This window comes from Phocoena sinus, chromosome 7, assembly GCF_008692025.1.
Source record: "Phocoena sinus isolate mPhoSin1 chromosome 7, mPhoSin1.pri, whole genome shotgun sequence".
Lineage (NCBI taxonomy): Eukaryota > Metazoa > Chordata > Mammalia > Artiodactyla > Phocoenidae > Phocoena > Phocoena sinus.
In genome coordinates this window covers 62,005,731-62,030,163 of record NC_045769.1, presented here as the reverse complement: position 1 = coordinate 62,030,163, position 24,433 = coordinate 62,005,731, and the positions used below count along the sequence as shown (strand labels likewise).

General features: G+C 36.6%; 1 protein-coding gene across 2 annotated transcripts in view; it reads right to left on the bottom strand.

The window, feature by feature from the left end:
- Positions 1-24,433, bottom strand: part of METTL8 (methyltransferase like 8) — a 79,498-nt gene that overhangs the window by 25,632 nt on the left and 29,433 nt on the right. For both annotated transcript variants that reach the window (XM_032638638.1, XM_032638639.1), the window contains exons 2-3: positions 21,843-22,008; positions 17,935-18,089 (exon numbers count right to left, since the gene is read on the bottom strand). In XM_032638638.1, the coding sequence (XP_032494529.1) occupies positions 17,935-18,089; positions 21,843-21,854 (167 nt within the window). In that variant the 5' untranslated portion in view covers positions 21,855-22,008. The remainder of the gene's footprint in view (positions 1-17,934; positions 18,090-21,842; positions 22,009-24,433) is intronic.

Genomic DNA, 24,433 nt, shown 5'->3' with positions numbered 1-24,433 from the left:
AAATGAATACGCTGTGCCAGATGTTCCTTGTGACAGCGCCGGTGCAACCCTGGAGCGCCTACGGTCCTTCTAACTCTGGGTGTCTTGCAAGCCCCAGCGACCTTCTGGAGATAACTGCTGAAGTGGTGTCCCAGGAGCACCATGGTGCATGTTTATCTGGGTGCTGGTATGGTTTGCTGTGTTTCATTCTAAGGCTAAATTTATTTGCTTTTCTGTTAATTTATGAACAGGGAATTCTTTAATAGTTTTTTCATACTCCTTTTGCACTATTCTTATTAGCTGCCTTAATTTCTATATATGGATTCATTTATGTTTAAATGATAGACTACTTGATATAGCATATAAGAAGGTCATCTTTTTTTTTTTTTTTTTTTTTTTTTTTTGCTGTACGCGGGCCTCTCACTGTTGTGGCCTCTCCCGTTGCGGAGCACAGGCTCCGGACGCGCAGGCTCAGCGACCATGGCTCACGGGCCCAGCCGCTCTGCGGCATGCGGGATCCTCCCGGACCGGGGCACGAACCCGCGTCCCCTGCATCGGCAGGCGGACTCTCAACCACTGCGCCACCAGGGAAGCCCAGAAGGTCATCTTTTTAAGACCTGGCACTTTCTATAAGTATTTTCAGTTTCAGAATTTACTCCATATGAGAGAATATTATTTCCTGCCACCAAAATATCTTTCTTGGAATAGAAGCAACATCTTTATTGAAAAAAGGTGATTTTTGTTTTGTTTTGTTCTTCCAAAGTCTATGTTTCTTTTTTTGCAATAGGTAAAACTGTAAGTAGGTGATGTAGTTTCCTGGAATAAACCATTTTTCTTAACAATAAAGAAATCACATACCCAAAATTCAAGTCTGCTGCAGTAGTCTAGGAGTAATGAGGCCCAGCACTAAGGTGGTGGCAATGGGAAACAGAAAGGCAGAGTAGAGGGGGAGACACTATGAAAGAAAACTATAGTTATGATCTGGAGATTAACTAGATATTGAAGGGAGAAGAATGAGAGTCAGGAATGATTCCAAGGTATTAAAACTGAGTACTGATGAAGGTGGGGGCAACAGTGACAGAATAAGGAGTTGCTTTGGGTGGAATGATGATAAGCTCAGTACTATTTTAAGTCATGTTTATGCAATCAGATATGAGAGGGTATATTCCAGTGACCTGGCTATAAATACACCACTGAAAGGTGAGAAATTACATTTAAGAAGGATCAAAATTGGTATACTGAAGTTCCCAGGAAAAGTATATGATAATGTAAAAATCAGAGTTTCACAGATGAAAATTTAACCACTGTTATTTCAAATAAAACCCAATCATTTACAACCCAAATAATCACTAAACAGCTTTATCACTTGCTTTAATGAATGAGATCAGAACAAATTTTTGCTTTGACTTATTTTAATATATGTGAGGAATCGCATATATAACTTGGAGCTGGTAACTACATTTTATATTCTGTACCTATAAATATATAGAGAATATTATTATATGACAGTTATGACGTTAAAGGCAATAAATCACTTGTTGAAAAAATAGTATTACTAAGGCTGGGGACAAGTTTCTCATCTATGAATTTCTAAAAAATATAATAAGGAAAATAGAACAGTCTGTTTCCCTGTAAAAAAATCAAGCTCTGAGACAACGAGAGTGTATATGGTTTTCACTCGTACGCATTTGTTTTAAACTGTTAGTTTAACTTGCTTCTTCCTGAGTATTTAATAGATTTAGTTATTTCTTAAATTGCTCTAACTTCCTTATACTGTTTTTTATGTTGCTTCATTTTCTTAACTGCTAGGTGAGGGGGATATTATACCCTTAGCCCCAAGAGAACAGATTTTCCACTATATAGTTACAGAATCCCCATAGAAACCTATAAAATGTTTCTACTGTATTTATGGGGACTTCCTCCAGACCAGCTGCTTTATGGAGGTTCTTATATTAGAAGAGTCTGATTCATGTATATCCAAACCCAACAGACAGCAATAAGAATCATTAAGGTTTATAAGTAACAAATACAATTACAATAGAATTTAAGCATAGAGACAACTAACAAACAAACTGAAAATAATCAGGTATTTAACAACCACCACCACCACCACCACCACTACCACCACCACCACCACCACCACCACTACTGAAGGAAGAAAATGGTTCATACTGTTTGACTTGCAAATTATACTCTGCGAATTTATTGTAACGAAGCCACTAAAAAAAACCCAGAGAAGTTCTGTACAGAGAAGTACCTGTACAACAGTATTTACTGGAATACCAAATATAATAGCATAAAACTGGAAACAACCTCACTGATAGGATAATAGAAAAAGTATGGTAACTCAAAGGAATATTACACAGACATTTAAAATGATAGATATGAAGTTTATGCAACAACATGGAAAAGTATATATGAAAAAGCATGAGGTTAAAACAACAGATCCCCAAACTGTATATGTATTATAATTACAACTATATAAAATAATATACACACTGGGTGAAATAAAAACAATTATAGTAGAATAGTGGAATAAAGAGTAACTGCCTTAAAATTTCCTTAATATTATAAAGCTGCTTCAACTAGAGATAATCCTTTTAAAAACCATATTTATAAAAAAACTATACTGCATGTTTAAGGTCATTAAAACTTTATGCTATCCTTCTTGGGGGAAAACCCAGCAATCTTTATAATAAAAAAGAATATATGTTTTCTTAAAAAAAGAGAATTGAGGGCTTCCCTGGTGGCGCAGTGGTTGAGAGTCCACCTGCTGATGCAGGGGACGCAGGTTTGTGCCCCGGTCCGGGAAGATTCCACATGCTGTGGAGCAGCTGGGCCCGTGAGCCATGGCCACTGAGCCTGTGCGTCTGGAGCCTGTGCTCTGCAACAGCAGAGGCCACAACAGTGAGAGGCCTGTGTACCGCAAAAAAAAAAAAAAAAAAAAGAGAATTGAGAAGAAAATATAAAATATGCTGAATATTTTTTCCTGAAAACTTCAATTTGAGAAAAAGAAATCTTAAAAATAAAAGATAGGATTTTTAGTATACTACAAAGCTACAGTAATCAAGACAGTATGGTACAAGCACAAAAACAGAAATATAGATCAATGGAACAGGATAGAAAGTACAGAGATAAACCCACGCACATATAGTCACCTTATCTTTGATAAAGGAGGCAAGAATATACAGTGGAGAAAAGACAGCCTCTTCAATAAGTGGTGCTGGTAAAACTGGACAGGTACATGTAAAAGTATGAAATTAGAACACTCTCTAACACCATACACAAAAATAAACTCAAAATGGATTAAAGACCTAAATGTAAGGCCAGACACTATCAAACTCTTAAAGGAAAACATAGGAAGAACACTCTATGACATAAATCACAGCAAGATCCTTTTTGATCCACCTCCTAGAGAAATGGAAATAAAAACAAAAATAAACAAATGGGACCTAATGAAACGTAAAAGCTTTTGCACAGCAAAGGAAACCATAAACGAGACCAAAAGACAACCCTCAGAATGGGAGAAAATATTTGCAAATGAAGCAACTGACAAAGGATTAATCTCCAAAATTTACAAGCAGCTCATGCAGCTCAATATCAAAAAAACAAACAACCCAATCCAAAAATGGGCAGAAGACCTAAACAGACATTTCTCCAAAGAAGATATACAGAGTGCCAACAAACACATGAAAGAATGCTCAACATCATTAATCATTAGAGAAATGCAAATCAAAACTACAATGATATATCATCTCACACCAGTCAGAATGGCCATCATCAAAAAATCTAGAAACAATAAATGCTGGAGAGGGTGTGGAGGAAAGGGAACTCTCTTGCATTGTTGGTGGGGATGTAAACTGATACAGCCACTATGGCGAACAGTATGGAGGTTCCTTAAAAAACTACAAATAGAACTACCATACGACACAGCAATCCCACTACTGGGCATATACCCTGAGAAAAGCATAATTCAAAAAGAGTCATGTACCAAAATGTTCATTGCAGCTCTATTTACAATAGCCAGGACATGGAAGCAACCTAAGTGTCCATCGACAGATGAATGGATAAAGAAGATGTGGCACATATATACAATGGAATATTACTCAGCCATAAAAAGAAACAAAATTGAGTTATTTGTAGTGAGGTGGATGGACCTAGAGTCTGTCATACAGAGTGAAGTAAGTCAGAAAGAGAAAAAGAAATACCGTATGCTAACACATATATATGGAATCTAAGAAAAAAAAAAAAGGTCATGAAGAACCTAGGGGCAAGACGGGAATAAAGACACAGACCTACTAGAGAATGGACTTGAGGATATGGGGAGGGGGAAGGGTAAGCTGTGACAAAGTGAGAGAGTGGCATGGACATATATACACTACCAAACATAAAATAGATAGCTAGCGGGAAGCAGCCACATAGCACAGGGAGATCAACTCGGTGCTCTGTGACCACCTAGAGGGGTGGGATAGGGAGGGTGGGAGGGAGGGAGACGCAAGAGGGAAGAGATATGGGAACATATGTATATGTATAACTGATTCACTTTGTTATAAAGCAGGAACTAACATACCATTGTAAAGCAATTATACTCCAATAAAGATGTTAAAAAAAAAGAAGAAAATTTCACACCAAGGCTAGTAGAATTAATTCGTAATTTTGGAGTGGCCATGAGTCCTATGACTTCAGTTCATATGTGTGCATGTGTGTGTGATTTCATATTCCTTCTATAGGTATAGTGCAATTGAATGATGATTCCTTGCTTTAGCTTTAAGTTGATGGCAATAACAGTCTAAATAGTCATGCATTTGGTTTGGTTTTGAAAAGTTAAAACACACACACTCTCTCCCCAGTCATTTAGCTTGGGTACTAATGTTTCTGAGGTTCCTACTTATAGAAAACTGCTGAATGTGGTGTCACTTCCTACTATAATTTTTAACAATCAGATATAAACCAAAGTACCCAGTGTAAGCTACGCAGATAAAATGTTTTTCTGTCTTGGTCATTTACTGTGTATGAAAAAGTGTCATTATAGAAGAAAATTTAACAAATGTATTAGGTGACTAGTGAATTAAAAATAAAATATTGTTAGGTAAAAGGAAGAAATAAAGTTTATTAGTTTTACCTTAAAACTATTTCAGTAATCTTTAATTCCATAACAAAGTCATTTTATTACATAGTTAAATTATATTAATAGAAAAATTTAAAGAGGAAAAAGTCTTACCTTTCGTTTAAATATCCTAATCAATTAACAGTTCTTATTTTTTCAAGTTCCCTTCCTGTATTTGTGGATACACACACACACACACACACACAAACACTCTTCTACATAGCTACAAAATATTCATAATTATGGCTTAAAACTGCTGTATAGGATTTGTGATTTGCGCCATGACAGAGTACCTAGAAATAGGCCTATCCTTCTGCTATAAACAATAATAAAACTGGATAAAATAGTATATAAAGCAATTGCTTTTAGGCACTGGACTACACTTCAGACAGCACAGGACTGTGATCCCTAAAAGAAGAGAAACACAAAAGGTCAGCTCCCACATTTACCCTGGGCTTTCTGTCTGGGACATGTTCTAGACTGTGGTGCAGAGGTAGAGCCCAAGCAGAGCCTGGCTGACTCACTGAGTGGTAGTTTTGTGAGTTGAGAAGGCAGAAATCAAGGTTCAGAGCTGCTGAGATGGTGAGACTTTGTGTAGCAGAATACTGAACAAGAGGGGGTTGGACAAAGGGGAGGGTCCCTAAAGTCTGCATAGGCAGTGCAGTGCAGTGCTTGGAGATACTGGAGTTCTGGCTAAGCCAGAGTGGAGAGACCTCTCTGAACACCTCAGGCATTCAGTTAAGACCCCAGAATTGCCACACTATAGGAATAAGAATCACGCTAGATTCAGAAAAATATCAAAATAATTTCACCTGAACAGAACCTAAAATTAAATCTGACTTGACCAAGAAGATTTGGCAATAATTTAACCACTTGCCAGGAAAAAAAACTCAACACCTTTAAAGGAAGACAACATAATCCAGATTCCACATAAGATATCATCCATAATGTCCACCAGATAATCAAAACTTTTAGCATGTGAAGGAGGAGGATAATATATTACCCTTCGGTAAATATATTTTTAATATTTTATGTGACAAAATGGGAGGCATGCAAAAAGCTGCACACTGAAGTCTGATGAATGACTTGTAGAAAAGTACTTGTATGATTGTTTGCATTGTGAACTAAATTATATGCTTTTCTCATGGAATGCTATTTTTACTTGAAAGAGCAACTGTAGACAAACTATAGCTATTCAGACTTGAGTATTTGGCATCTTAAAAGTAAACAAAATCAGCCTATCACTTTAAGAAAAGAAACAGTATTTGCTGTCAAAGATAAATTTTGTGCTTTCAAGCAAAAATTAGGATTTTGGAAAGGTTGTTTCCACCACCATGAGTTTGATAGCTCCCAATACTTAAGAGATTTTTCCTGATGGGAATAATGGTGTATTAACAAATGTGATTTTTGAATATTGTATAATGAAATGTGTCATCTAAATCTACATAAAACAGGGAACTAAACTTTCCATACATGATGTCATAAAATGATACATAGGTAAAAAAAAAAATTCAAAATAGAAGGTGTGGGCTTCCCTGGTGGCGCAGTGGTTAAGAATCTGCCTGCTAATTCAGGGGGCACGGGTTTGAGCCCTGGTCTGGGAAGATCCCACATGCCACGGAGCAACTAAGTCTGTGCATCACAACTACTGAGCCTGCGCTCTAGAGCCCATGAACCACAACTGCTGCAGCCTGTGCGCCTAGAGCCTGTGCTCCGCAACAAGAGAAGCCACCGCAATGAGAAGCCCGCACAACGCAACGAAGAGTAGCCCCTACTCACCGCAACTAGAGAAAGCCGGGGCACAGCAACGAAGACCCAACGCAGCCAAAAATAAATAAATTTATTTTTAAAAAAAGTATAAGGTGTAACAATGGATTATAATATAGCACAATACCAAAAGTTCATTGATATGGTTTCATATTCCATATTGCAACTAAGAAACTGCTGCTGCTGAGATTTAATGTAGTATCAAGAAAAATATGGGGGGGCTTCCCTGGCGGCGCAGTGGTTAAGAATCCACCTGCCAATGCAGGGGACACAGGTTCGGGCCCTGGTCCGGGAAGATCCCACATGCTGCAGAGCAGCTAAGTCCATGCGCCACAACTACTTAGCCTGCGCTCTAAAGCCTGTGAGCCACAACTAGTGAAGCAAGCCCGCGCACCTAGAGCCCGTGCTCTGCAACAAGAGAAGCCACAATTAGATCCCCATGCACCACAATGAAGAGTAGCCCCTGCTTGCCGCAATTAGAGAAAGCCCGTGTGCAGCAACAAAGACCCAACACAGCCAAAAATAAATAAATAAATATTTTTTAAAAAGGAAAGAAAAATATGGGGAATTCCCAGGTGGTCCAGTGGTTAGGACTCCTGCGCTTTCACTGCCGAGGGCCAGGGTTCAACCCCGGGTCAGGGAACTAAGATCCCACAAGATGTGGGGCACAGCTAAAAAAAAAAAGAAAAATATCTAAAATTATCTTAAGATGCTATTATAACACTCCTCTCTTTTACAAGTACATATCTGTGTGAGGCCAAGTTTCCTTCATATAATTCAACCTAAACAACATTACACAAAAGATTAAATGAAGAAGCACATATGAGAATCCAGCTTTTTCCATTAAGCCAGACATTAGAGAGACTTACAAACATTTAAAACAATGCACTCCTTGCACTATATTTTTGGGGATCAAATAGATATTTTCATGAAAATATGTAATTTATGTTAACATGTAATGTTTATTATTGTTTTAAAATTAATATTTTACTGTTCAGTTTCAATCTCTAATATTGAACATATCAATAGATATAATCCACATAAATAAAAGGTCTTTGGGGTCCTCAATGATTTAACAGTGTACAGGGGTCCTAAGACCAAAATGTTTGAAACTATTGCTCTAAAATAACATACAAAAAATAATCAAAAGATGTATAGCCAAAAAGCCAGTAGAGAAAAATAAAAGAACAGATGAGACAAAAAATAAACAGAAATATAACCAGATTGTATTAACTTACACTGCTACCAGGATACAGTGTTATCTTAAATTTCTCTCTCTCTCTTTTTCTTTCTTTTTTGGTGTTATTTTAGTAGCTCTAAAAAGGTACCAAATTGTTTTGACTTGTATTTCTTTTACTGTTGTATATTTTCCCATATGTTCACATGTACTTCCTTCTGGGTCAATCTTTTATGTCTGTTGCCGATTTATCCATATAACAAAAGGTTTTCATGCTTTTCTAACAATATAACAAATATTCAAATGTTAATCTTGATGTATGGCAGTGGAAAGTAATTTATATTTTCTATGTCTCTTAGTTTTTGTATTAGTAAAATAAATGTAATAGTTCTCAAAACAGTGTACAATTAAGACTATGTACTTTGAAATTATAATTATCCTATTTCATCAAATCTAAGATACCATTATTTTCTGTACCAGTAAGAAAGAAAAAAACACTTCCAATTACAATTGTAAGATGCCATCAATTTTAAGAAATGCCATGACTTCACAGAGATGTTAATCGGTAAAAAAAATGTCTCAGATGGATAAAATATAGTTGTTATAGGTAAATCAGAGAATAACTGAACTAACTTCAATTAAATCTTTTCTACTATTGACACTAATTTATATTGCTGAGTCCTGGCTTTCCACTTATCTTTTTTGGCCATAATAAATATTTCAGTTGATTATTTTTATTAGTAAATCAGTTTCTTACTTAGGAATGAATGACATACAAAAGACACACAGAAAGAACCAATGCCTTCCCACTTCTGCATACAAGAGATAGAGGTCACAGCTGCTGGAAAAAAAACAATATTTACTTCTCTCATTAGACATTTATTGACAACCTATAACTATTAGGCACTGGGCTGTGAACTGGGGACACGAAAATGAAGAAGATTTGATAGAACTCAAAACTGTTAGGAAGATGAGGAGTTGTAATTGATTATTAAAGAACAAAGACTTTATCAGATAGACAGTAAGATGAGAATATGTACATGGGGGGCATTCTTTTAAAAAATCAAAATTCAAATAATACTAATGCTTATAAAATACGAAGTTTCATCTCTACCCTACTTCTTATCCCCATGTCCATCCCTGAGATAAACAGTGTTATCAGTATAATGTGGACCTTTCCAGACATTTCTCTGTGTATATAAAAACAAAGATATGTATATACTGTAGCACATGTATAGAAATTCCTTAATAAAAATGAGGCCATACTAGAGATACTTTTCTGCAACTTGCTCTTTCTGTTTAATGACATACCATAGCCATCTCTTGATATCAATACACATGGATCTCTCTTATTTTTATTAACTGCTACATTGTTTTCCAATGTATGGATGTAACCATATTTTTTAATGGCTTTATTGAGGTATAATTGACATACCGCACATATTTAAAGTATATGATTTGATACATTTTGACAAATGTAACATGCGTGAAAACGTCACCACAACCAAGTTAATGAATATATCCATTACTCTCAAGTTTTCTGGTGCACCTTTGTAATCCCTCCCTTCCACCCCTCCCCTTCTCGCCACACCCCCCTCCTGCTTCACTAACCACCACTGATCTGTTGTCGGCCTCTATAGATTAGTTTGCATTTTCTAGTACAGTAAAAGTAAAGTACATACTCTTTATTTCTAGCTTCTTTCACTCAGCATAATTATTTTGAAATTCATTCATGTTGTTGTGTGTATCAATAGTTTCATTCCTTTTTTATTAGTAGTGTTCATTATATAGATATACAATTTGTTTATCCATTTACTTGTTGATGGACATTTGGGTTGTTGCCAAATTTGACTATTACACATAAAGCTATGAACAATCATGCAAAAGTCTTCGTATGCTTTCTTTTCTCTTGGATAAATATCTAGGAATGGAATGGCTGAATCATATAGAGGTTGTATGTTTAATTTTTTAAGAAACTGCCAAGCTGTTTTCCAAAGTGGTTGCACCATTTTATATTCCCACCAGCAGTGTATGAAAATTCCAGTTCCTCTACATCTTCACCAACAGTATTGGTACAGTATTTTGAATTTTAGCTGTTCTAATAAATGTTTGGTAGTATTTCATTGTGACTTTAATTTGCACTTCCCTAATGACTACTGATGTTTGAGCATCTTTTCATATGCTTGTTATCTGTGTATCTTCTTAGGTGAAGTGTCTGTTCAATATTTTGCCCATTTTTATTGGGGTGTTTATCGAATTTTGAGAGCTTTTTATATATTCTGATTTTATTCTTTTATCAGTCATAAAAATAAGCAAAATATTGATATATGCAACAACATGCATAAACCTAAAAATAATGATCCTTAGTAAAAGAGGCCAGAAAAAAAAGAGTATATATTGTGATTCCCTTTACATAAAATATTGGAAAATGCAAACTAATCCATAGTGCATGCTATGTTCTTTCTCCCCTCCTTCCTTCTTTCCTCTCTGGTTTGTTGGCAGACAAATTCTCTTGACACCAAACCTTACTCAGGTTTATCTTTCTCTGCAAGCTTAGTTTGAAGGCTGGGTATTATGTATCCTCTGCACTTTTCTGTAATCTGAGGGTGTCAGAGGTGGGGGAGAAGGGGGAACTCCACTGGGTAGTTGGCAGCCTTTATTTTATGAGGGTCTGGGTCTGCTTTTTTTTTTTTTTTTTTTTTTTTTTTTTTGAGATTTATTAAGTCCTATCTATGCTAGGTTTCACTTATCTAGTTAGGATGTGTCCTATTCCTAAGGGGGTTTCCATTGGGCTTTGGATAGTTTCAATTCAGCATGGAACTCTGGAAAATGGTGAGCCCCATGATTTTCCCTACTCTACTAAGACCTCAAATTCTTCTGTGATAGGTGAGAACACTTATTTTCAAGGGCTCTTTCTCAACATTTGCCAGGGCTGCCTAATGAGTATTAGTAATGATTTGTCAGCTGACCTTTCCCTAGTACTGCTTCTGAGGGATAAAGATAGGGTTAGAAGCCACTCTGAGCCACACATGAATCTATAGTTTCTTTCCTTGGTCACTAATTGTCTATGTATGAACAGTATGAACTCTTGTAGTTGCTGTTGGCATAGTTTTTGCTTGCTTTTACTACTTCTTATTCATTTTGTTGGAGGAGGAATACTTTGTTTTTCAGATTCATTCCATCTTCTTTACCTGGAGGACTCAAGCTTATTAGTGAAACAGACTAGAGCTCCTTTAGAGCAGTGATCATCTGCTGTTCCTCTCTTGAGTACTGCTCTGAACCTAGCCCAGTGATGGGTACATGTCAATATAACAAAAATGCTAAGGAAAAAAGATATCATTTCATGTTCTACAATGGTTAACTCTATGTGTCCTGACAACAGAGCCTGATTAATTCTCCTAAAATACTTCTTTTGTCACACCATTTACCCAGTTTCAAAATGTGAAACCTCTCTTCCAAGTGGGCTGGTCTATTTGTTTGCTTTTGTACACGAAATATACCTCGTGTACAATGCAGATCTTTGCTCGTGTCTAGAACAAAAGGGTTTTCACTAGTTAAATCCTCCTCATCCTTCAGAGCCCAGGTTAAATCCTACCTGCCCTATGAAATCTTATTGACTTTCTTACATCCCCATCTCAAAAATCTCTTCCTATTGTGAAGACTATTCCTATGGTCTTCACTGTCTTCACTGTATGACCCTGCATAGTCCTCTATACTGTTTATTTATTCATTGGTATATATCTCAACTCTCCGTCTTATAATAATAACAAGAATGATGCCTTTTAGGGAGCTTACTACTACTAAGTGTTTTACATATTTATTTCCTTTAATACTCACAACACCTCATGAAAAAAACTTGCTCAAATTCCTCAAATTCTAACCCTGGAACGGGGTAGAGTCAGGGCTTAAATTCAGATTTTTTGGGTTCTGAAGCCCATGTTTAGCTATGATATTTTTTAAATTTATTTTTTATTTATTTAATTTTATTTTTTATAGCTATGATATTAACTCTCAGTCTAGCTGTAAATTTCAAGTAGACATAAACTGGATCTCCTATTTCTCTACATTCATTCACTTATTCAAACAAACTTATTGGGTACCTATAATATAGAGAATATAGCAATGAAACAGATATAAGCTAAGTTCTTCTCTGAAGAGTCATACAATCTAATAATGAAGATAAAACAGACACATAAGTAACTAAAGTACATGTTAGGAAACGGTAATAATAATAATACAGCTAATTCTTATGTGTTGCTTATTTATCATGTATATACAATTTATATTATAACATATATATACTAATTCAATCCTTACAAGAACTCTATGAGGTTAATATTACTGTTATTATCCCATTTTAGAGATGAGGAAACTGAGGCACAGAGAGATTAAGTAACTTCCTAAAGTTAGACATGTAGACTGCCCCTTTTAACATCTAGATTGCCTCATGACAAATTATTGTATAAAGAAAATTCAGACTATATAGTAAGAAAGAATTCTTGATACCTGAACTCTATTGGGATGCTGGAAACAGTCAGTTATTTAAATGGGTTATGTAATAGAAAGTCATGTTACAGGATATAGGTCTTGCCTTGGATCTACAGAGAATCACTTAGCTCAGTGTTTTTAAACTAAAAGTCATGACACTTTTAGTGAGTCATGAAACCAATTTAGTTAGTCCATCTACATTTAAAAAGAGAAAAAAACAAAAATGGAGCAGAAAAGAACAAATGGAAACTATGAGTGCATGTCTTACATGGTAAAACTGCATAGGAAACTTCTGTTCCTGTTTCATATATGTGCATGTGTTATACGTACAGGTACTGTTGCATGATGTGAACTGTTCTCCTTACTGTGGGTCATGCCAAAAAGCTTGAAAGCTGCTGGCCTAGCTGATTTAGTTATATGATAATACAAGTGCTTACTGCTTCCTTATAAATTTCGGGGGTCCCCTGAAAAGTTCCTATACACTTAAACCAGGAGCAGCGTGGAATAAGGAATGATTCTTCCAAGTAACTGTGTAATTTGCTCAATACAGACAGATGTCTGGGCCATGTCTCACAAGCACTCTGAATATAGTTTCATGTCAGTGCCCCCCAAATTGATAAATGTACTAAGTATAACTAAAAGACTATAAGTGGAATACAAAATGATTTAGTCACTGTGGAAAAGTATGGTGGTTCCGCAAAAAGTTAAATGTAGAATTACCACATGACCCCACAGTTCCATTCCTAGGTGACTCAAACAAGTACATGTACACACATGTCACAGCAGCTCTGTTCACAAGAGCCAAAAGGTGGAAATAGCTTAAATGTCCATCAGTGAATGAGTGGATAAACCAACCGTGGTATATACATACAATGGAATACTATTCTGTCATAAAAATGAATCAAGTACCGATACATGCTACAATATGGATGGATCTCCAAGACTTTATGCTAAGGGAAAGAAGCCAGACACAGAAGATCACATATTGTATAATCTCATTTATACGAAATATGCAGAAGAGGTAATTCTCTAGAGATGAACACAGATTGGTGGTTGCCAGGGGCTGGGAACTGTAGCATGAGTGTAAGAGGCCTAATGGATAAGGGACTTTACTTTAGAGTTATGGAAATGTTTTGGAACGATGCTGGTTGCACAAAATCGTGAATGTAATTAATGCCACTGAACTGTTCACCTAAAATGGTTAATTTTATGTTATGTGAAATTCACTTAACTAAACTATTAAGAATTAAGAGCCTATAGGCAGATGTAAATACTAGTAATATCCAGAATCTGGAGGGCAAATATTACTCAGGATATAGAAACTGAAGAAAAACGGTATTTTTATTTTTTCTCAAAAAATTTTTAACAAGAGGTTCATGTATAGAGTAAATAGTTCTTATTAACTAAACTAGAGGCTAAAGGGAAAAATGAACTGTACACAATTCTGATCAACATCTCTGAGAGAAAACTGACATGTACTTGTTAAGAGACTTCTTAAAAATCAAAATTCAGCATGAGGAGACATTATTCTTAAATATAAAGGAGGAAATAAGGAAGGAAGTGAGAACTTTTAGACAGAACTTTGGACTTGAAGTAAGGAGAAAGTAAACCAGTCTTCTGGTTTTCAGTTTAATTTACTTATCTTCTCTTCATGCAAAAAAATGGGGGGAACTGGGGTGGGGGACATGGGAAGGTGATGTGAAGCAACTACTTTCCTCTTCCCTTGGAGAAAATTATTATTTTTTTATTATTACAGTATGTATCTGCTTTGGAGAGAGTTCACTAGAGGTATCCTGCACAGTCAGGGTAACTTCTTTGGGGGTATGCTATGGAGAAGGATGGCTGTAGAGATCAGATCAAGGTTTTTCAAACTCTGGTCAGCTGAACCCTAAAGGTCCTCTAGGCTGCTAGAGGGAGGGAGGGAGGGGTGGGAGAGGAAAAGGGAAGTGGAGCTGTCAATGCCCCAAGCCTCTATGACCACTTCACTTCACTCAGAGTACGTTTGTTTTTACCTTTTAAATATTGGGATTCTATGTTAAGCCTTCACTTGGAAAAAAAAATCTACTAAAGTTTGAAACCATTGGACTGCATCAAGGATTCCTAAACCTGGTAGCTCAACAGAATTACTAAAAGAACTTTTTCAAATTACAAATTCCTGGGCCATACCTCAAGGGATTCTTGTGCAGCAGCCCTAAGCTAGCCCACAGTGTTTGAGAGGCACTGAACCACATGACCCTTGCTTCCCTGAGAGCCTATGACAAAACAGAACTTAAATGGGCAGGCAGGAATCTTGGGCAAAAAAGCTAGTGATAGCAAATGGAAAAAGAAATGTAGACAACTAAATCAGAGTCTACTGACAAAAAACAAATCAAAAATCCTGGCAGATGAGGAGCTTGCCTAGGACCAGAAGTTCCTCTGGAGGTTTAACTGTTTGACAATTATCTCACAGCCTATTATAACTGTCCAAATTGGTGATGATAGTCAAAATGGTTTAACTTAGTAACTGTCCAAGAAAGTATAATGTCGGCCACACATGTAATTTAAAATTTTCTCGTAGCCATGATAAAAAAGTGAAAAGGAAATTAATTTTAATAATATACTGTAATTCAACATATCCAAAATAATATCATTTTAACATTTACTGAATAATTAAGTACAAAAATTATTAATGATATACTTTACCTTTTACTTATATTAAATCTTCAAAATGTTATAGCACATCTGAATTCAGACTAACCAGGTTTCAAGTGCTCAAAAACCATATGTGGGTAGGGGCCACCATATTGTATAGTGCAGAACTAATTAATAAAGTCAAAAAAAAAAAAATAAAGTCAATCTATTTCCTTTTAAAATTGATATTCTGTTGCAATATAAACATAGAAAGTCCATGAATTACTTTCCCAGCCCTAGAGGTCCTGCTCCCAAGGCTAGTCAGATAACAATCTTGTCTGCAGATATTATACCCAACCTCACATCTTCAGCCCTGACTGCTCTCTCTTCCTAGCAGTGGAGTCTATGTTCTGGACATTTTTCTCAGGATGTTCCTCTCTGAAAACCTATTCAAAATATCTAAAATTAAATGCACCATCTTTATTCCAAAATAAAAAAATCAATTTACCTCTTATTTTGTCAAATACCTATATCTGTTATGAGCACTCATATACAAGTCTTTATGTGGACATATATTTTCATTTATTCTGGTAAATACCTAGGAGTGGGTGGAATTGCTGTGTCATATGGTAAGTGTATATTTAACTTTATAAGAAACCACCTGTTTGACATAGAGAACAAACCAGTGGTTACCAGGGGGAGAGAGAAGAGGGACGGGCAATATAGGGGTAGGGAATTAAGAGGTACAAACTATTATGTATAAAATAAGCTACAAGGATGAGAATATAGCCAATATTTTGTAACTATAAATGGAGTATAACCTTTAAAAATTGTGAATCACTATACTTTATACCTGTAACTTATATAATATTGTACATCAACTACACTTCAATTTAAAAAAAGAAGATAAAAACAAAACAAACAAACAAAAAGGGCTTCCCTGGTGGCGCAGTGGTTGAGAGTCTGCCTGCCAATGCAGGGGACACGGGTTTGTGCCCCGGTCTGGGAAGATCCCACATGCCACGGAGCGGCTGGGCCCGTGAGCCACGGCCGCTGAGCCTGCACTTCCGGAGCCTGTGCTCCGCAATGGGAGAGGCCACAACAGTGAGAGGCCTGCGTAATGCAAACAAAAAACAAACAAAAAACAAACAAAAAAAGAAGATAAACCACCTGTTTTTCTTCTATTATATTTAAAAAAAATCAATTTACCTCTTGATTTTCCTATTTCTATTAGTCATCTAGGATCAAACCTTCAGAGTCAAATGTTTCCTTTTCCTTTATTCTACAAAAGCACCAAGTTCTATTTTTTCTTCCCTTACAATCTCTCTCTCATTTTCCCTTTTCTGCTTCTAGTTCTACCTGCTGATCTATCCTTATACTGTTATACAAATACTTATACTTAATATACCATGTATAATGAATGCCATTTCTCTTTAGTGGCTCTGTAATACCTTTCACTTCAGGTGTGAATTTAAGACCACACACAATCTTGCTCCTACCCCACACCTGGTCTATTACCATTCCAACCTTATCATTTACCAATCTCCTAGAAAAGCCTTTATTTTCGGCAAACTATCCTGTTCTCCTGAATATGCCTTATACTTCCTCATCTAGGTGGATATGACTGTCTACCCACCTAGAATGCCCTTACTCCAGCTTTACCTATCTATTATTCCACAAATATTTATGTGTCAGGCACCATACTGGGTACTGGAGAAAGAATAAATATCTCAGTTTCCCCACTTAAACCTTCCTTTATATGCGAATTATAACTCAATAAAGCTGAAAAAAAAATCTTCCTGACTATGCCAAAATAGAAGTGATTCTGCATTGTTGAGTTGTTCTTTTTTTTTTTTTTTTTTTTTTTTTTTGCTGTACACGGGCCTCTCCCATTGCGAAGCACAGGCTCTGGACGCGCAGGCCCAGCGGCCATGGCTCTCGGGCCCAGCCGCTCCGCAGCATGTGGGATCCTCCCGGACCAGGGCACAAACCCGTGTCCCCTGCATCGGCAGGCGGACTCTCAACCACTGCGCCACCAGGGAAGCCTTTGAGTTGTTCTTATACAGACCTATGCCTTATAAGAACACTCTGGGCCCTTACAATTTGCTGCCTTGTATTCCTAATCATCAGTTTTTCCTATAAATACCCATCTATCTTCACAAATAAAGGGTGGATTTCCTAAAAGCATGAATTAAGGTCAAACCAATGTGTTCTCCCTGGTGCTCAGTAAGCAGCAGGTACTGAGTTCACATTTGCTGATTGATAAGTACTTGTAAAAGAGGCAAATGGAGGGCTCTACCTAGAAAAGAAGCCCCCTCAGTGATATGCTGCCAAATCAGGATCAGAGGTGAGCAGGGAGGGCCTGCAAGAACCCAAAGCTGAGGAAAGCACTTGGGAAACTTCACTTTTCTAATTCTCTTTGCAAAGAAATTCAGAATTGGCAACATTTAAGTTGGGATCAGTTACCCTTGCTTTTAACTTCAAAAACATAAGTGCTCAATTTAAAAAATCCTTTTCTGGCACTAAATGAAAATAACACTGGTGATGCTTAATGTACATACATTATATCACACCTAAAAAGATAACTTACCGGGCTCCCCTGGTGGCGCAGTGGTTGAGAGTCCGCCTGCCGATGCAGGGGACACGGGTTCGTGCCCGGTCCGGGAAGATCCCACATGCCACGGAGCGGCTGGGCCCGTGAGCCATGGCCGCTGAGCCTGCACGTCCGGAGCCTGTGTTCCGCAACGGGAGAGGCCACAACAGTAAGAGGCCCGTGTACCACAAAAAAAAAAAAAAGATAACTTACCACATGTTGTGTTCAAAAACTTTGGCTGGATCAGTTAAAATCCTTGATCCCAGAGGGGCCACTGGGTGATAACTACTTTGGTATCTGTGAGGCACCTTTCTTATCCTTAGACGAGAAAAATAATTTCTCCAAATCACATTCATCCTAATCAGTACCTGGAAAGTTACAAACAGTTAATTAGTCAATATGGATTAAACAACATATTATTTATCTAAGAGCCAAAAACTGGCCTAAAAGGTTTACAAGCTGAGAAAGGACATGAAAACTAAAAAATTTGAAATGAAAGATGGGCATGGTAGCTTCTTTCCTGAAGTATTTTTCAGGCCAAGAGAAGGAAAAAGAATATCTGGAGTGTACAACATTGCCTGGCATTCTTTATAAGTCACAGCCTTGACCAACTTGGCTTTCTTTGGTATTTGCTTATATAATTTTTAGCACATGGCTAAAGCATGTAAGCCCAGAATCTGGATTTTGTATACTAAAAAGTTTTTTTAAGTGATTTTATTATTTTGTTTTGGGAATTCTACGCAAATGTATTTCTAGGGAATATTTGATGACCACTAGACCAAAAACCCAAGTATAGGAGCAGAATAAGAAAACAAATTTTAAAAATCTCATTCCCTGGGCTGGGCTGAATAATATGAATATTGGTAAAATAAGTAAGTAAATACTATATTAAGATATGATCCCAACAGTTCTTAATTCTAACAACCCTGTATACATACATTTTAAAGAATAATCAGTAATGCATTTGCAAAACAGATTTCCCTGTACAAAACGCATGCTTAAATCCCAGCTCAAGAGGAGAATCATCATTTGATTAGCCAAATCTATCTCCATTTCTGGAGAATAACTTAAACATTTAAAGAGTATGTTATTTTAATTATGTACTGGCGTATATGTCGGCTTAAAATCTTCATGGAAAAGTATAAAAAATAAGCTCTAAAGAGCTTATGTTTTCCAATAAGAATCCATTGTAATACCGCTTGGCATTTCACCCCCATTCAGTTGTTAATCGCAACATTCAGCCTAATGCTGTAAGCTGTCAGGTAGAAACGGATGATAAAAGGTGTGTATATATAATATGCATTAGAGACTATCCCAGGTGCTATCAGGCATAAAAATGACATGTATTGTACACCCTTTACCACCTTACTGAAAGTCAATGGGTTTTTAAGACTATGAATTCCAAAACAAACTGCAGAATGTCAAAAACATCTCATTGTGCTTTTAAACATAAAATTCAAGATTTTCCTTTTGGGAAAAAAAGGCTTAGTTATACACACCAAAAAGACTGCAATGATTCCATTCAAATGTGACTAACAGTGATGAGAAATGAAACATTCAATAGCTAGTGCAGATCTCCTGTTTCTTATTTGTTTTTGCTTCTCCACTAAATGCAAGCTTTGGTGGAGGCAAATGAAATCAAATGCTCTGCCTACCACTACCTTTCCTCTGATGTGCCTTTGTTCTTTTCTCCTGTCACTGTTCCACATAAGACTAACAAAACCCTACTAGCACAATTATTTTTAGAGCTCTCTTTCTGCACTGAACATTATTCATAAAATCTTCCGTATGCTGAAGAGTAGAAATGGATTACACCTAGAAAAAGAGGCAATTCATGCTCAAAAGTATGAAATGATATAAATGTTTTCCACCTAGGAAAGCCAAATCAAAATGAAATTTCAATCCTTCAAATAATCACGTGATACTTATCTATATCTATCTATATATAGAAGAGGAAGAGAAGGGAAAAAAAGATGTTTTTCTCACTATAAATGCCCAAGAACATCTACAGACAGCTGGAGACAAAAAGGCATAACCGGATTGGATATTAGGCAATTCAGGAAAATGTCAGAGAAGTGTGTGCCTTGCAGACCGCTAGCCCATAGAAAAACACGGTATAGCCAGGGCCTAAACATGTGGCAATTTGTCCAGCTTAGGCAGCTTTTTCTAATTAACCACACAAACATCTTTATTTCATTTATGTATTATCTACAACAGCCTTGCAATGCTCTTTATCTTTTATATTATATAAATATATAGTAAACTGTATAATAAACATAATATAGATACATAATACAACTACTTAACATAAATGCTTTCTCAAATAAATTGCAAACTTCTAAGGGCAGCACCAAGCTGCTTGTGAATTAATTGTTTGACTACACAAAAATGGTACTTGTCTGACATAAATTTAATTGGAAGGAAGTTACTTCATATTTCCCAAGGTGGCTTCTTAGATCCCTGCAGTGTGGAAGAAGGAAGTGACCGAAGAGTTGACACTATACAGGCAGCTATCCAGTTATAGTCACTGCAACGATTAATAAATATGTGCTTTATGTTATGACTATCATGTTAGCTTAATGTTTACTAGGTCATGGTTCCATTTTGTGATGAGAAAAAAAGAGAAGGGCAGGGTCAGCTCCCAAAAGAATTCTGGTAGAGAAAATTGGTTTCTGCCACCAGAGAGTCCCACTCTCTTTAGGTACCCTCTATTAACTCTCTTTTGGCATACCCTAATTTGTTTGTTTGGGTTTTTTTTGGAGTGCAAAGTTTATTTATTTAAAACATCTTTATTGGAGTATAACTGCTTTACAATGGTGTGTTGGTTTCTGCTTTATAACCAAGTGAATCAGCTATACATATACATATATCCCCATATCTCCTCCCTCTTGCATCTCCCTCCCACCCTCTCTATACCACCCCTCTAGGTGGTCACAAAGCATCGAGCTGATCTCCCTGTGCTATGTGGTTGCTTCCCACTAGCTATCTATTTTACATTTGGTAGTGTATATATGTCCATGCCACTCTCTCACTTCATCCCAGCTTACCATTCACCCTCCCCGTGTCAAGTCCATTCTCTACATCTGCGTCTTTATTCCTGTCCTGCTGCTAGGTTCATCAGAACCTTTTTTTTTTTTAGATTCCATATATATGTGTTAGCATATGGTATTTGTTTTTCTCTTTCTGACTTACTTCACTCTGTATGACAGACTCTAGGTCCATCCACCTCACTACAAATAACTCAATTTCGTTTCTTTTTATGGTTGAGTAATATTCCATTGTATATATGTGCCACATCTTCTTTATCCATTCATCTGTCGATGGACACTTAGGTTGCTTCCATGTCCTGGCTATTGTAAACAGAGCTGCAATGAACATTGTGGTACATGACTCTTTTTGAATTATGGTTTTCTCAGGGTATATGCCCAGTAGTGGGATTGCTGGGTCGTATGGTAATTCTATTTTTAGTTTTTTAAGGAACCTCCATACTGTTCTCCATAGTGGCTGTATCAGTTTACATTCCCACCAACAGTGCAAGAGGGTTCCCTTTTCTTCACACCCTCTCCAGCATTTATTGTTTGTAGATTTTTTGATGATGGCCATTCTGACTGGTGTGAGGTGATACCTCACTGTAGTTTTGATTTGCATTTCTCTAATGATTAGTGATGTTGAGCATCCTTTCATGTGTTTGTTGGCAATCTGTATATCTTCTTTGGAGAAATGTCTATTTAGGTCTTTGGCATACCCTAATTTGAATACAAGTTTAATTAAGATATTATTTGCACAATGAAATTGTACGGATTAGTACTTTTATTTGAAATAACACAAAGAAGCATAGCTAAAAATATTCTATTCACCCAAAAGAAGGCAGGAAAGGAAGGAGGAGAAACTAAAGATCAGATGGAACCATTAGAAAACAAATACCAAGATGACATATTTAAATCCAACCATATCAGTAATTACATTAAGTGTAAATGGATTCCAGTTAAAAGACACAGGTTGCTAATTTGTATGAAAAAGCAATACTCAACCATATACAGGTCTCCCCCACTATCCAAAAGTGGAGGATTCCTGTGAAACCTTTTGTAAGCCAAAATGGTGTAAAGCAAAAAAGCAATTACCTTAGGACACATCTTGTTAATAGATGCACAAAATAAATCAAGATAAAGCACAGATGCTCAAAGCTATGGCGGCTTAATGCTGGGATGCTGAGTGTAGTTCCCAGGGAAGGAGCTTGGAGGTGCTGCTCTTGATGCTCAGGGTTTGCACCGCTTCTATAACAGCTCACTGCAAAACAAACACTGAAAGTTATTTTCGGTTTTCACCTTTTTTCGTAGAAGTGAAAATCCTCTTCAGATTTCTTTCATTTAGCGACAACAGGTACCAATGTAGGTCTTTCATCCAAGTGAAGGAGGTAAAGCAAACTTTCAAAAAGCAGGGCATACCTGTATTGTCTATAAGAGAAGCACTTTAAAGATACAAATAGGTTACAACTAAAAAAGAGATGGGACCTGGTAGCCCTACAAGCATTTGGTGTTAAACATAAACTCTGCGCAATGATGACTGGGATGGTAAAAGAGCAGGACAAATATTTGAGCAGGAGAGCAGTCCTTTCTTGATTCCTTCTGGTGAGCAGGGGTTGCTGCTGACATTTCTTCTTATCTGAGGTGGTGGGATCTAGGTCTTTCCAGATCTTTCCAGTTCACCTCCAGTGTTTTAATTGCTCTGGAGATACAATGGAGCGATAAACTTGGGAAGCTGCCCTTTACACCTGCTGGCATTTGAGGGTATAGGAGTGAGTTAAAGGGTTAGGAATCAGAAATTACACTTATTTAATGAAGCAACTTAGTAGCTCCACTTTTTTGCCTTTCATAATTCACATATTCAGTTGTGAAATCTGACATACGTACAGACAAGTACATAAAACACGGATGTTTAATAAACAGTCATAAAAGAAGCAGCCCTTCAGTGTACTTGTGCTCAGCAGCCCCTGCTCCCACCTCAGACAAAAGCCCCCACCCTGCCTGGTGCTCATTTCCTTCCTTGTGTGCCCCCAGTTTTGCCATCTACTGATGCATTCCTAAGCAACACTGTTCAATTTTGCCTATTTTTGAACCTTATACAAATGGCGATCCTACTTTATATCTTCTGGGTCTTCTTGGGCTCTGTAGTACATTGAAAAAAAAGAAAAAAAAAGAGATACCATGCAAACACTGCATAAAAAAACTAATGGAGGTATAATAATAGACAAAATAGACTTTTAAAAAGACTATTACATTTAATAATGATGAGCCAATTCATCAAGACATAAAAATCCTAAATGTACATGTACCTAATACCAGAGCTTCAAAATACACGAAGCAAAAATAGAATCTTTTAAAAGGAAAAATTAACAAATTCACGGCAATACTTGGAGATTTTAATAGCCCTCTCTCAGTAATAAACAGAACAACACTCAGAAATGAACTATCAAAAAATCAATAAGGACATAGGAGTTTTGAACATTATCAACTTGACCTGAATGACATTTATAGAAAGAGCAATATACCTAATAACAGCAGAATACACATTTTTTCAACTGATCATGAACCATTTGCCAAGGCAGACCACATATGCTGAGCTATAAGACAAGTCTTAATAAATTCCAAAGTATTCAAATCATACAGAGTATGTTTTCTGACCACAATAGCAATATTAAATGTTAATATTTTTGATGAATTGACTCATTAATAAATGCCCCTCCTTATTTCTAGTAATAGTCATTTTCTTGAAGTAAATTTTATGTATATTTTACCACAATAAAAAAACAAACCAAAAAACCTTCCTACAAAGAAAACTGGAGGCCCTGATGACTTCACTAGTGACTATCAAATGTTTAAGGAGGAAATAACACCAATCTTACACAGAATCTTTCAGAAAATAGGGGAGAGAACACTTCTCAATTTGTTTTATGAGGCCAGCATAACGTGGAAAAGTAGTACACTGTATTAAACAAAGGTCTGAATACTGGCCACATTATTACAATGCAGTTTTCCCACAGACTTAGGACTTCTCATTATAGTTCCTAGTTATCAGGTGTTTGTCAGGAATAAAACTTGCAGATATCCGAAAGAGGGAAGCCTGGTAAGAGTTTTCTAGGCATGTCTTGGTGTGCTTTATTTTTTTTTATTTTATTTTATTTTTTTTTAAACATCTTTATTGGGGTATAATTGCTTTACAATGGTGTGTTAGTTTCTGCTTTATAACAAAGTGAATCAGCTATACATATACATATGTTCCCATATGTCTTCCCTCTTGCGTCTCCCTCCCTCCCTTGGTGTGCTTTAATTGCTAAGGCAGTTTGAGTTACAACAGTCCAGAGCAGAGAAATACGAAGGCAATAAGAATTTCCACAAATCCTTGTTAGGTGTTTGAGTTTTAATTTACTGTTGGAAGCACCTTAAAAGGTTTGTGGTCCTGATGCTTCACTTAACTTAGCTCAAACTGATTCTGCCATATCAAATTCTAGTCCATATAATCAAGTGGTATTTCTTTTATTTACTTTGCCTATAGGTTCTCACTTTCAGCTCACCATCCTACGGTGGTTCTTCCTCTCAAGTTCTATCAAGGTCAAAATGAAACAGAATGAAGAAGGAGCATGGCTTTAGGGCCATGGCCCTCTGATATCTCAACACCAAGACTCAGTCATGAATAGTCAGTTGGCTAAAGCAAT